The sequence below is a fragment of the Typopeltis vanoorti genome, chromosome 13 (assembly GCF_054136105.1).
Source record: "Typopeltis vanoorti isolate ZY-2024b chromosome 13, IOZ_Tvanoo_1.0, whole genome shotgun sequence".
NCBI classification, from domain to species: Eukaryota; Metazoa; Arthropoda; class Arachnida; order Uropygi; family Thelyphonidae; genus Typopeltis; species Typopeltis vanoorti.
The window spans coordinates 79,134,824-79,148,505 of record NC_143561.1 but is presented as its reverse complement, the minus strand read 5'-3'; the positions used below and the strand labels follow the sequence as shown (position 1 = coordinate 79,148,505).

At 34.9% G+C, this 13,682-nt stretch overlaps 1 protein-coding gene across 4 annotated transcripts in view; it reads left to right on the top strand.

The window, feature by feature from the left end:
* Positions 1-13,682, top strand: part of LOC150100307 (uncharacterized) — a 495,437-nt gene that overhangs the window by 31,465 nt on the left and 450,290 nt on the right. For all 4 annotated transcript variants that reach the window (XM_090402566.1, XM_090402565.1, XM_090402567.1 and 1 more), the window contains exon 2: positions 1,241-1,345. In XM_090402566.1, the coding sequence (XP_090258692.1) occupies positions 1,241-1,345 (105 nt within the window). The remainder of the gene's footprint in view (positions 1-1,240; positions 1,346-13,682) is intronic.

The window sequence follows — 13,682 nt, the reverse complement described above, 5'->3', positions numbered from 1 at the left end:
GTTTCTATAAAATTAATTCAGAGGATATTTTTGAGAACAGGGCTGGTTGTGGGAGGACTAGGTGACATCCATGGAAACTGGGCAAAAGTGTGGTTAGTAAAGGTGTTAGAGCTGGGTTCTTTACTTTTAGAGTAGTGAATGAGTGGAATGTGCTCCCTGAGTCTGTGGTGGATGCTGTGACAGTGAATGAGTTTAAGGCGAGATATGATAGATACTGTATGAATGTCGAATAGTTGTGATGAATATGATTTTAGGCCTCCCTCGATGAGTCTAATGACTCCCTGGAGTTGCCCGTAGTAATAGTAATTCTTGTAGTGTTTAGTCTCTTTTGACTCCATAATGATGTGGAAAATATGTATAGTATATTCATTTTTATTTGTGTAGCATCTGAAAATTGTAACCCCCCTTCCCCCCCATTGATTGTCTTAAGTTTCAGATAAGTATTTCTGTCCCTCAGTGATTCTGTATTAGAAGACTCTGTTAACTCAGAGCTCAATGATTAGAGGGAAAAGGATAATTATCAATATGTTGAATTTTTTCTTGACAATTATTCATAAGACCATTACACTTTTTTATATATAATCTTTGTGAAGTAGCTTTATTTTATCCTCCTACATGTTTCGCCAATTTTTTCTATTGGCATCCTCAGGGAATACAAACTAGTAAGCTAAAATGAAACTTACAGACTAGGTTATAACTGATAGTTCTAATTCATACAAAAAATTGGTATTGTGCGTGACAATGTGTTTTATATTATTAAAACATTGATAATTATCAATGTTTTAATAATATGATTGAGACAAATTGTTAATTAATGTGCTTTAATATTAGATGGTTGCTGTTGGAATCTTCCAGGAGGAAGTAGAAAGGGTGAGAATAAGATCAAAGGGAAGGGACTTCCTAGATGTGCAGAAGCATGGTAAGAAATGGAGTGAATAGATTTTTATGCATGCAGGGGTCGAATTTGTTCCTTGTGGTGAGCACACAGGCAGATAATGAATTTGAAGTCTGTGCCCCCTGTGATAAGTATTGTTGTATTATTAAGACTCCAGTTATAATAGTAGTAAAAATAGTAGGAAAACCTGTAATAATAATAGAAAAACAGGGATTAGACTAACACCATTCAACTGAGTAATTTTTAACTGCTTTTAAAGTGAATAATGCATTGAATTTTTTTTTTAAAGTTAAAAGTATTAACTTTTGCAATTTACCTTTTATTTCAAATCCTCCTGATGAACAGGCTATTATAAATCAGTTTGACAAAGTGTTTGCTGTTCTTGGTAATGAAGCATGTGATTTGGATTCTGTTGTTTCAACTCTTGTTACTGCTTATCTTCTTCATCAGGTGAGTTTTATCAACAAGTTTTATTTATTAACATAAAGTTTGTAGTGATAGTTTTTATTATCATGCATATGGTATATGCACATTCACTTCATATGCATTTTTAAAACTCACTACATAACACATTCCTATTAGTACTAATAGACCTAAATTTCACAAACACTCCCATTGAGTGAATTGCAGAGTTGTCTTTTTTGTTGTTGGCTACTGTATCCTAAATCCCAAAGCATAATCAAATCTCCAATCATGCTCACAGACACATGTAAATGTGTGTGTACATGTGACTGTCTGCACATAATCCAAAATCTAATGTTAAATTGTACCATATAAAATTGACCAACTTACTTTTTTATAATGAGCTACAAATATCAATCGTTCGATGCTGTTGGCACACTCCCCCTTGATGAGTCTTTGCACTCCCTGGAGGTGTCACATAATAATGTGATTTCAAGTTTTAATTCTGAGCCAAAATAATGTTTACCAAGTGAAATTTTCAGTAATGACAAGATGTATTTCTTTTTAATCCAGTTTTATTTACTGAATTTATACATTACACATTTCATTACCAAGGAATTCCTGACGAGTTCTAAAGGCATTTTTAAAATTATCTAAATATTAATAAAGCTCACTCAGCTTTCCAACGAAAACAGGCATAACCTTGACTGGACATTTTTACAAATTTTTACTTTGTTACTTCATAATTTTGTGCATTTTAAATCAGATGTTACAGATCTATTTAAACTACAGGATCACAAATGTTTGACTGTTTGAAGTTTCATTAATACCTGAAGATAGGAAATCCTAGTAGAGAGACTTATGTGTTAGCTATTCATCACAGTGTTTATAAGTAAATTACAACATAAACTAATTATTAGTATTAAATAATTAAAATGATGAAATGTATTATAATTAATAACGAATCTGTCTTGTAATTTCCTTAAAATGCAGTGATAGGGATAAGGAAGTCATTTTGCCTCTTTACAAAGCCTTGATATAACCACACACCTGGACTACTGATTTGGTTTTGTTGATTCTGAGGGAATAGAAGCTGTGGAAGGATATGGAATGTAGATTATGACAGATTGGGATGATGTGGAGTGTAGACATTGGTAAACCGGAGAAAGAGGGGGGGGAGATACGATAGAGGTCTACAAACTTCAGAAAGAGTGTTATATAATATCAGTCGAAGTTTTTCATTATATGAAAGGTGGGTAGAGGACATAAGAACATCTGTGAAAGTTAGTGCACAAACTAAAGACATATTAGTTAAGAAAGGGGATGAGAGCTACATTTTTCTCTAACAGAGCAGTGAATGAGTGAGTAAAACAGTTTGCTTGTTGAAGTAGTGAGTGTATTTAGTGTGAATGAGTAAGAAGAGGTATGATGGGTGTGGATGATGTATTGCTTCCCTTGATAAGTTCTTGTTTCCCTGGATGTCTCAGATAATTTGCTCCTTTTGCCTCTCACTGCTAAGTAACTAATTTTGCTTATGTGAAATGAAGTTCATGCTCTAATAGGGCAGTCAGTCCTATCTGTATAGTGTATTATTGCTGTTAATTGTGTGTGTTTTCCTGGCTAGTTTGCCTGTCTTGAAGGAGGAAAAACCCTGCCACATCTATATGAGACTGCCAAACTTGCCTTCTTTTGAAAAGCTCTGAATAAAGTTCTTTGCATTCTAGACAGGGTTTGAAAACCAAGGTCTTTCTATCCAAAGGGTTGTTGAAACTGATTGAGCTATGGGGGCTTTCCAGATGATGATAATAAATTTTATACATAAATCTAGAAAAATATGAAATCAGTAAAATCCAACTTTATTGAGCTAATATTTCTATACTATAGCACTAGCATTTTCTTAACTAGATTAAGAACTGTGAAAGAATGGTCAAATTATCCACATATATAAACGTCTTAAGTGAGACATCATCAGTCGGGAATATGGATTAAATAAATTTTCAAGAATATAGAGGTGTTAGAGATTAGCTGAGTAGTGAAATTATTTTTATTTACTTTTTGAGAGTATGCATTACATTTTCAACATAATTATATACTTAATTATTATTATTATATTTTTTATAGTTCTTTAACTGTAAAGAGAGATGCTAGCCTTAATGAAGTTTAGTTTTACCAAATTATGTTTAAATCCATAAAATTTATTACAATAATATGATAGTATACAAGCTTAAAATGTGAAAATTGAAATGTGCAAAATGTTATTTCAATTCCAAGTGTATGAAGACTTGTTTTTCTTTTCATTGATTTGCCATCAGGTAGTAGTATATATCACTAGTAAATCAATTCTGATATAGTGATACGTATAAAGAATTCATAGAATGCTGTTTCCTAAATATGTTTGGGAGGGGCACTATGAAGAGGCTGTTTTCTACATGTGTTGTTCAGATAAGTCTTTATTTTTAGATTTATTTGCAATGTCGCTAATCATTATTGGTAGTATATTCCTTAGTTTTGGTTGTGTTGTTAAGTGTGTTTAATTGCAACTTATTATGTGATATTGTTTCAGAAGCATTCCATGTTCACGAAGCTGATGTATATATGAGAAAAATGGTGTCCATGACTTTCAATGATTTCAATATGCAGAATTTAGTACAAGTACAATGGAATGTGTGTTTAATGTATTCATTGCTGAGAGTGAATGGTTTGTGGCACAAGAGTGAAAGTGGTGTGAGTGTGTTGAAAACGTTTCTTGAGTGATTGTAAGAAATGGAGGTTGTGTTGAAAGCTGGAAAATGAAGCAGCTGATATTGATGTAGGGCAGGATTGTGAAAGTGTTACAGAGGATGTAGTGGAATCAGTGAGAGTATGAAGTATAAATGAGAGTATGAAGACAAATGAGAGTATGATGTATAAATGAGAGTATGAAAGAAGTGAATGAATGTAATAATGTCTATGATGAGGTGACAGTGCAGAGAGAAATAGCATGCTTACATGGACTCCTTCACAAGACAAAATGGGAGCTCAAGCAACTGTAGAAATGATTGCTGTGTGGTATGCCAGGAGAGAAAATGAAAGAAAAAGTGAACGGGAAAAGTATAAAAGTGTGAGAAACTGGGAGTTAAGAGAAAGTATTGTATGAATATGTAGTGTGGCGGAGTTGTATCCGAGAAGTGGGGTCACTGGAACTTATTATATACTGGTGTCCAAAACTTAAGCATGAATACTATTTCTGAAGATTACAACTGCAAATTCAGACGAATCGGCTTGTGGCATTTTGTGTAAGTGACAATTTTGAGTAGAAAGCAGGTACACATTCAGATTTTAGAGTCGAGCACAAAGGGGTCATGGTAGCGCTCAACAGGATAAAAGGCAAAAAGCTGTACTAAGCGAATTATTTGAAGGAAGCTCTTTTTGTGAAGGAATAAACAAACTTGGATGTCTTGTAATGTCTCAAAGACATCTAAATGATTTCATGCTGGGAAGAATTATTGGAAAGCTTGAAGAAGGCCGCAGAATTATTGATATTTCCAGAGAGTTTGGAATCCAACATAATGTTGTATCCAGACTCTGGGCAGTGTTTCAAACCAGTGGAATGTGTTCCAGATGTTGTTTGCTAAGAGGTCGCTCTCTCGCTCTACTATGGAGCATGAAGACAGATTTTTGGTTATAACAGCAAAACATAATTGATGCACCACAGCAGATCAGCTTGCAAGTCGACTCCATTAAAGCACAGGTACATGGATATCTCAACAAACTGGTAAGATGTCTGCGACAAGTAGGTTTATACACCTGACGGCCCTGTAGTCTGCATCTTTTTTATCCCAGCTCATTGTAGAGCACATTTTCATGATGCTGTATCTTCCATAAAAATTAGACAAGATGCCAACTGGCTAATGTACTGTACTCTTTACAGATGATAGTCATTTTAGTCTTTTTCCAATTCTAGACGACACTTGATCTTGCATGAAAGTGATACTGCTTACCATCGTGAGAATATTCTTGAAAGGGATAGATACAGCAGCGCTGGGGGGGTATTATGCTTAATGGACACACCAAGCTACAAGTGCTGGAAAAAGGGGCCATAACTGGTGAACAATATTCTGATGAAGTTCTTCAACATCATATTCAATTGTTTCCTGGTACTGTAGGCAAAGAATTCATTTTTATGTGTGATAGTGCCACACCACATCGTACACGAGCAGTGGAGATACTTCTGGAGACAAAGGATATTGATTGAATCAAGTGGCCAGCATGCTTCCCAGATCTCAACTGCACAGAATACGTTTTTGGGATGCAATAGGGAGATCCAGAAAACAAACAAGGGTTTATCCTTGCTCTGAAGGATCAGTGGGCAAGTTTGCCTTAAGAACTACGGAATTACATGGTGCTAATCATGTTAAGGCATTGCAAGAGCTGCATTATAGTTCGTGGTAGACATATTCCATACTGAAATGCCTGCATAGTTTTCTGTAAGCATTGTACATTAATTCCTTAACTACATCCTTAGAAAATTTTTAACTTTTGTCAAAAGCATATTGCAATTTAATTTGTACAAAATTTATAACACATTTTTTGTGTAATATCATTTATTTGTATGCTGGCAATAAATTTATTGCAGTAATAAGTATAGTTCAAAATGGTGCCAAAAATTCAAAAGAAACTTAACACTAAGAAGAGCAGCTAAGTCGAGAATAAGCAGGCTTTCCCCGCTAAGGAAGATACTGAAGATATAAAGGAGGTTATTGAAAATGAATTAACCTCCAAAATAGCAAAGTTAAGGCAGACTATTAGAGACGATGTGGGAATTAAAGTCGAGCAGTGTTTGAATGAACATAGGGAGGTAAAGAAAATTAAGCAGCAGAATAAGAAACAAAGCATGAAATCAGGTAAGTAACGATTGTAAAAAAGGATAGTCATCATACCAAATCTTTCATTATTTGGTATGATGACTATTATAAAACATGCTGTTGATAACCAGGTTATAATTTCAAGTTTTCCCGGTGCAAAAATTAAAAACATAGCACATGCACTCGAAAAACAGCAAAGGAAACTAAACTAATTGTAGTAGGTACTAACGACTTAACTATTGATAAGTTAAGTATGACAGAGAATATTAAAGGGTTGTTGGAAGAAGCGAGAGTGAAGAGTGAGAAAGTAAAAATTGTAAGTATATTACCTCGATTTGACAAAAATGAATTATCATGAAGGGCTCTGATGGCAAATAATTTGATGTGTAGGCTGTGTGTGTGTGTAGAAGGAATGGATACAAGTTTTTGGACGTGTGGAGTGAGTTTGAAGGAATATTGGATTTGTATAAAAGGAACCGCTTGCAATTGAATATGTTTGGTATCAAGAGTCTTGAAAAAATAATACTTGGTATGAAATTGAACACAGTCAGGGAAACTAAATTACGAGGCATGTTCAAAAAAAAAACTTTTGCTATAAAGACTATTGCTCATTTACAGCATTTTAAGCACCTCCTTGAAAGTAGTCCCCCTCTACTAGCGATACACTGTTCCTAATGTTTCTTCCATCATTGGAATTGCTTCTTTGAATGCATTTTCCTGAATCTTCTATGGTTTGGAAACGACATCCTTTCAAAGTGGTGTTAAGTTTGGGAAACAAGAAAAAGTCTGCTGGAGCTAAAAGACTGGAGAATAGGGTTATGGGTACAACGGATGTCTGATGTTTTGCCATATAACTGCAGATGAGGAGTGATGTGTCAGATGCGTGTGACATCTAAGTCTGGTTTTCCCACAGTTCAGGCCTCTTCCTACACGCAGCATCCCTCAAATGCACTAAAACTTCCTGGTACAACTCTTTGTTTATCATCTGACTACGTGGTACAAATTCATAATGGACAATGCCTTTCTAATTAAAAAACACAACCTACATCACCTTGATCTTTGACCTACTCATCCATCGACACTTAAACCACTCATAGCACAGCGTTCAGCTCATATAGTTCTTCCCGTATGCTTGGTTAAGCAATTGAAATTTTTACAAAGTTTGCAGCAAGATTTCACACACACATGTTGTTATTCAAGCTCTTTCATTGTCACTGTCACTAATCCGATGTGCTCACTTCAGCAGATGTAACTCTACGACTAATGCTCATAGCAGAATGGAGCAAATGTCTCATATAATGGGAGGAATGGTGAGAATATGTGCGAAAGAGTGATAGTATTATGTAACTGTGTTTATAATGGGAATGGGCATTATCATGGTAATTCTAGTTTTGAGAGAAACTTGTGCCATAGTATTATAAATTATCTACACGAAAAGAAAAGTATTATTTATTAAATATACTGCTAAATATTTCAGTTTGAAATTAGCAAACTATCGTTGGTGGCTTAAACAACAGTTTTTACAAGATAGAATGTAAACAGTTGGTTTATTCAAAATAGTATGGGCCACGTGATGTTAAATCGCTAATAGCGTTATGCTTTCACTGAAGAAAACGTTAATCATAAAAGTGTAAAATAAATTGTATAAATAATTATAATATATATTATCATACAAAAACTACTTAATTTATAATATCATACTAAACAGATCATTAGACAGATGTAGTATCCAGATGATTTCTTAGGACCTTCTGTCATTGTAAATATTATTGATCTTAAATTAATGTTATTTGGATCAAACTTTCCCATATCTTTGACAAGGATAAGCAGCCATTCCGATTCAAGTTAGGGTGGTGAAGTAAGGTAAGGCCTTGGCACTCTCTTTAAATAGGTGTTCAAATTTATACTGACATCTGTGTAGAAGGCATGTTTTAGACCAGAGAAATGTGTGGTCTGCCCCTATTCTGTGTTGCACCAATCCAGACTTATTGGATTTGTTGTGAAGAATATAAGATTGATGTTCTTGTATTCTTTTTTTCTATTAAACCTCTGGTTTGTCCAAAGTAGGAAAGCCTGGCAGTCACATGGAACTTGGTATACACCAGGAACAAACATTACAAACAATATATGAAATTAAACTGCTCTGAAAGGACTACACAACATCTGTTTAATTCCTACAACCAAAACAACAAAGAATCAATACTTCAAGTTCCAATCCCATACATCTCTGGCATTTCAGAGCCCATTTCACGAATTCTGAAGAAATATGATTTAATAGCTACATTCATTCCTATTAATAAACTATCCATGTATTTCCCATCTTCTAAAGATAAATTCTCAACTATGTCTCTACCTGGTGTATACCAAGTTCTATGTGATTGCCAGCTTTCCTACTTTGGACAAACTGGACGTTCAATAGAAAAAAGAATACAAGAACATCAGTCTTATATTCTTCACAGCATATCCGGTAAGTCTGGATTGGTGCAACCCAGAACAGAGGCAGATCACAACATTCTCTGGTCTAAAACACGGCTTCTACACAGATGTCAGTATAAATTCTAGCGCCTGTTGCTGAGGCCTTACTTGAATCAGAATAACTGCCTATCCTTGTCAGAGATATGGGGAAAGTCTGATCTGAATAATACGTTACATTTTTATTTATTTTTTTATTATTTTTTAATTTTTTTATTAAGGCCAATAAGGATATCTACAAAGACAGAAGGTCCTAAGAAACTACCTGGATAGTACATCTGGCTAATGATCTGTTTAGTATAATATTATAAATTAAGTTTTTGTATGGTAATATAAATTATATAATTATTTATGCAATTTGTTTTACACTTTTATGATTAACCTTTTCTTCAGTGAAAGCATAACGCTATTAGCAATTTAACATCATGCAGCTTGTACTATTTTGAATAAATTGTATTTGCAAATCTTGTTAAAAAAAAAAAAACTGTTGTTTAAACCACTGAATATAGTTTGTTAATTTCAAACTGAAATATTTGGCAGTATATTTAATAAATAATACTTTTCCTTGTATTTACTTGTAGATAATTTATTATAATGAGAATGATTACGAGGAGATAATGATTTCAACATTGTGTTCGTCTGGTTCGAACCCATCAAACATGTACAAAGAAGTTTACATATATAAGGGACTAGAGAAGAAGAAATCTGCAAGTTGTCCAACTTTGTCATGCAGACTACAGACAAAAGTATACAAAAAGCATGCAGGTAGCTTATTTGGTCTGTACACGAAAATGCTAGGAGTATCAGAAACAAATGGGTAGTTTGTTGCCTTGGTCAATATGTTGGGACCTCAGATTGAAGGCATTAGTAAGACCTGGCTATCAGAATTATAGTAACTGGTATTGAGTGTAAAGGGTACAGCATTTTTATGAAGGATAGACAGGATAGGAGAAGAGGGAATGATATCAGATAACTTGAATCCAGTTATTGTTGAGACTTTGTAATACTAGTAACAGTTTTTCATGTGGCAGTGAGTTTGAAGCTGTCTGGTGTGAGGTGGAATCTAACAAGATCAAATACATAGTTGAGTGTTGTTACAGACCTGGTGAATTGGTTGCTAGTGAGGAAGAAATGCATCGCCATATAAAGATGATGGGTGCGAAAAGAGTAATCATAATGGACAAGTTTAATTTTCAAAACATTGATTAGGCAGCAGTAAAATCTCATGAAAAGAATGAAACTGAATTTATTGAGCTATTGGAAGACAACTTTCTCAAGCAGCATTTGAAAGAAGGAATTCGAGGTCAGAGTGTATCAGATTTCATTATCTTGTCAGAAGGTGTTTCATATAAACGTAACTATTCTGCTTCCGGTTGATGACAGTGATCATGTGCTCACTTGAGAAGTGGCAAAGTTATGAATGTTCCATTCAGGAAAGGCTGAATGCTGAACTACAAAGCAGGAAATTATGACTAACTGAGCAGTATACTGAGTTCATTGCAATGGTGTCGGTTGCTGGATTTGGAAGAATATCGACAGTGCATGGGAAGCATGTAAAAAATACTTAAATGATGCAATATCAGCATGTGTCCTGAGAGTTTGAAGAATAAATAGGGTAGAACCTTCTTTACCATACAGATCATCTCCCTTGCCTGTGCCTTATACTGTTTGTGGGCATGTTGATCGCCTTTTTCTTTATAATCCCTACACAATCTTTATGTGCAACTCTTGTTTAATGAAGCTATTCAACCATCTAATTCCTACCATACCTACAACTGGATTTGGGTTAAGGTGTTTGAATTGTGGACAAAGCAACAAAGCTACAATGGAAGTGCATTTTTCTGTTAACTGTAAATTTTCCCCACCAAAAGAAGAATAATGAATATTATTATAATTTGTCGTCTTTTTCCATTTTCTTAGTAAATTTAATTCGTGGATGTAGACTGTTTATATTATATAAAAAAGTAAGTATGTGTCTTCATTATGGGGATAGCAAAAACATCATCTATATAACAAACCTAAAATGAAGGCTGGAGATGTGAATTAAGCAATCTTATCAAGCATTCATAAGAAAAGGGTGATGTGGAAGGAATACCATGTGCATAAGGATGATGTCATTTATGATAATTATAAGCAGCAGGCCAAAATAATCACAATTGTTGTATGAAAAGCTAAATTTGAGTATGAAAATAAACTGGCTCTGCAAGTTAAAGACAACCCAAAAGAATTCTGTCATTTTACTTCAAGTAAAAGAAAGATTGAATCTGAAAGAATAACTCTACTGAACGCAGATGGTATGAGGGTGACAGATGCGGAAGAGGTTGTTCAACTAATGAGTGCATATTTTGCTGAAAATGCTATCAACCTGGTATATGCAACATTGAGCTCACTGCTACCTCTTCACTGGATGAAGAAACTGAGCTGTATGAGAAGGAGGTATTAGAGCTGTTGCACAAACTAAATAAGAATTCAGCAATACAGACTGATGAGATATCAGCATGGATGTAAAAGAGTGTTCAGCTGAACTGGCTATTCCTTTAACCAGGCTATATAATTTGAGTCTCAGAACAGGGAAGATTCTGCAGAAGTGGAAAGAATGTATGGTAATCCATTTGCAGAAGGGTGGTGCAAAGACTGATGTATCCAACTATCGATCAATCTGTATCTCAGGAGTGATGATGAAGATTTTAGAATAGTTGGTTAGGGCTCGCATTCAGAAATGGGTTGACAGATAATCTCGACTGTGCAATGAACAACTTGGGTTTACTAACAGAAGGCCTTATTTTAGCAACTTGCTCACATTCTATAATAATGTTATAGAATGTGCCATAACATTATTATAGATAATGTTATGGCACAAAATGTTATATAATCTTGTCCAGACTTGATATAGGCTTAGGCCTATATCAAGTCTGGACAAGATGTCTGGATGTGATGTAAGGGTTGTACCGCCCATAACCAGTACAAAGATTAATTTAAAAAAAAAAAAAAAAAAACCAGTGGTGTACCAGAAGGATGAGTCTTTGGTCCACTGTTATTCAATCTGTTCCTTGACATTGGGAAGGATTTGACAGGCGACATACAGCTATGTGCTGATGATGTAAAGATAGATAGGGTAATCAGGAATGCAGCTGATATGCAGTACTTGCAGAATGATTTGAATAGGCTGGAATTGTGGGCATGGAAAAATGGCTGTCAGTTCAATGTCAGTAAATGTAAAGTCATGTACTTTGGTGTGATTAGATATCCGATGTCATATTATATTGGTGGGATTATGCTAGAAGAAACTGATCAGGCTAGGGATCTTGGACTATTAGTAGATTAGTAGATAGGAAGTTGAAGTTCAAGGGCCATGAAGCGAAGATTGCAAATACAACTCAAAAGATAATTGCACAGCTGAAATGAACTTTCACACGCAAGGATGTCATTTTGCCTCTTTACAGTCTTCATAAGACCTCACTTGGACTATTGTGCACATGTCTGGTCTCCTGGTTTCCATTTTAATAGTGTAGTGGAGAGAGTGCAAAGGAGAGTGTTAAAAATGATATCAGGATTGTCAAATACTGATTATGAAGACAGATTGAGAATTTCTAGACTGCAGATAATAGCAAACAGGAGATAGAGAGTGATACTTTGAAAGGGCTATAGGATTTCAGTTGATGGAATTTTTTATTTTATGGAGGATGGGAAAAGTTCAAGAGGGCATCCTTGGAAGCTGAGAATAAATGCTAAGATGGGGATGAGATGTAGATTTTTTTCTCATAGTGCTGCATAATTGAAATGTATTCCCATTGGAGGTTGTGTGTGTAAGCAGTGAGAATGAATTCAAGAACAAGTATGATAGCTGGTGCATGTATTATGTGGTCTTGCTTGATGAGTCCCTGACTCCCTGCAGGTTTCTCTTAATAATAATATTGTAATTCCTATTGCTGTTTAATGACTGTGAACTGTACTGATCTTTTCATAATACGTGAACAGAGGTTGAAAGTGGTCTTAGCAGCTCTTAGCATGGTGCATGCTAAGAAAGAGAACATGGCAGCACATATGCAGTGCAGTATATAGAATCATTTTTGCATCATTTTGTGACTGAATTTTTGGAATAAAAAATTCCAAAATAAGATAGCTCGATGTCTTTTATTTAATTTTCTGTTTTGTGTTAGCCTTGACCAATTTACAAAATTGGTCTTTATTTTTTATCAGTTGCTTGTGTTTGCCTATTTTGTGGGATAAAAAACCTGACTTTCTAGGATGGGGGAGGGGAAAACACTGCAACATCTATATGAAACTGGCTAACTCTCCTTCATTTGGTAAACCCTAATAAAGATTCTTCATATCTTGTGGATGGGATTAGAAGCTGAGATGAGTCCCAAAAAAAAAACAAAAAAAAACTGATTCACAGAGGCTTGATCCACTTCTAGCAATGGGAAAGTCATAAGTTTTATTTAACTTCTCTATATTGGCTCTGTTTCAATAAAACCAGCCAAAATCGTCAAGTACAGGATATTATAATGATATATGAAAGTTTACATCATAACCAACTTCCTGTTGACATAACGTTGGAGGTTTAAGCCTCTATACACGAATTCCTGTTGACAGTTTTCCACCAAATTATTATATTACCTGTCAGGACTCCAATATTGTCAGATCTTATATTTTAGTTCTTATAAGTCACTTATTACTGTATTGATCCACTCAGATCTTGATCTTCCTTTTGACTTTTTCCAGCTATCCTGGTTAAAAAAAACACTTGTTTTACTAACCTTTTCTTTTCCATTCTGTTTAAGTGACTACATTACTGAATGCTAATAATGTCAAGTTCCTTCCTAATATACTCAATTTAATATAAGGTTTGCTGGTCATGCTATCTTGTCACTCCTGTAACGTTTCTCAGAACTCATCTTTTATCAAGGGTAATTTATGCTGCCTGGTTGGCCGATCGGTTCGAGTATCAGCTCTCCAGCCAAGAGGCTGTGGGTTCGAATCCCACCTATGCATGGATGTTTGTGACTGCCTTCCACCTTCATACATTCATCCATCCAAGTACACTCATACCTCGCTATACGGCCAAG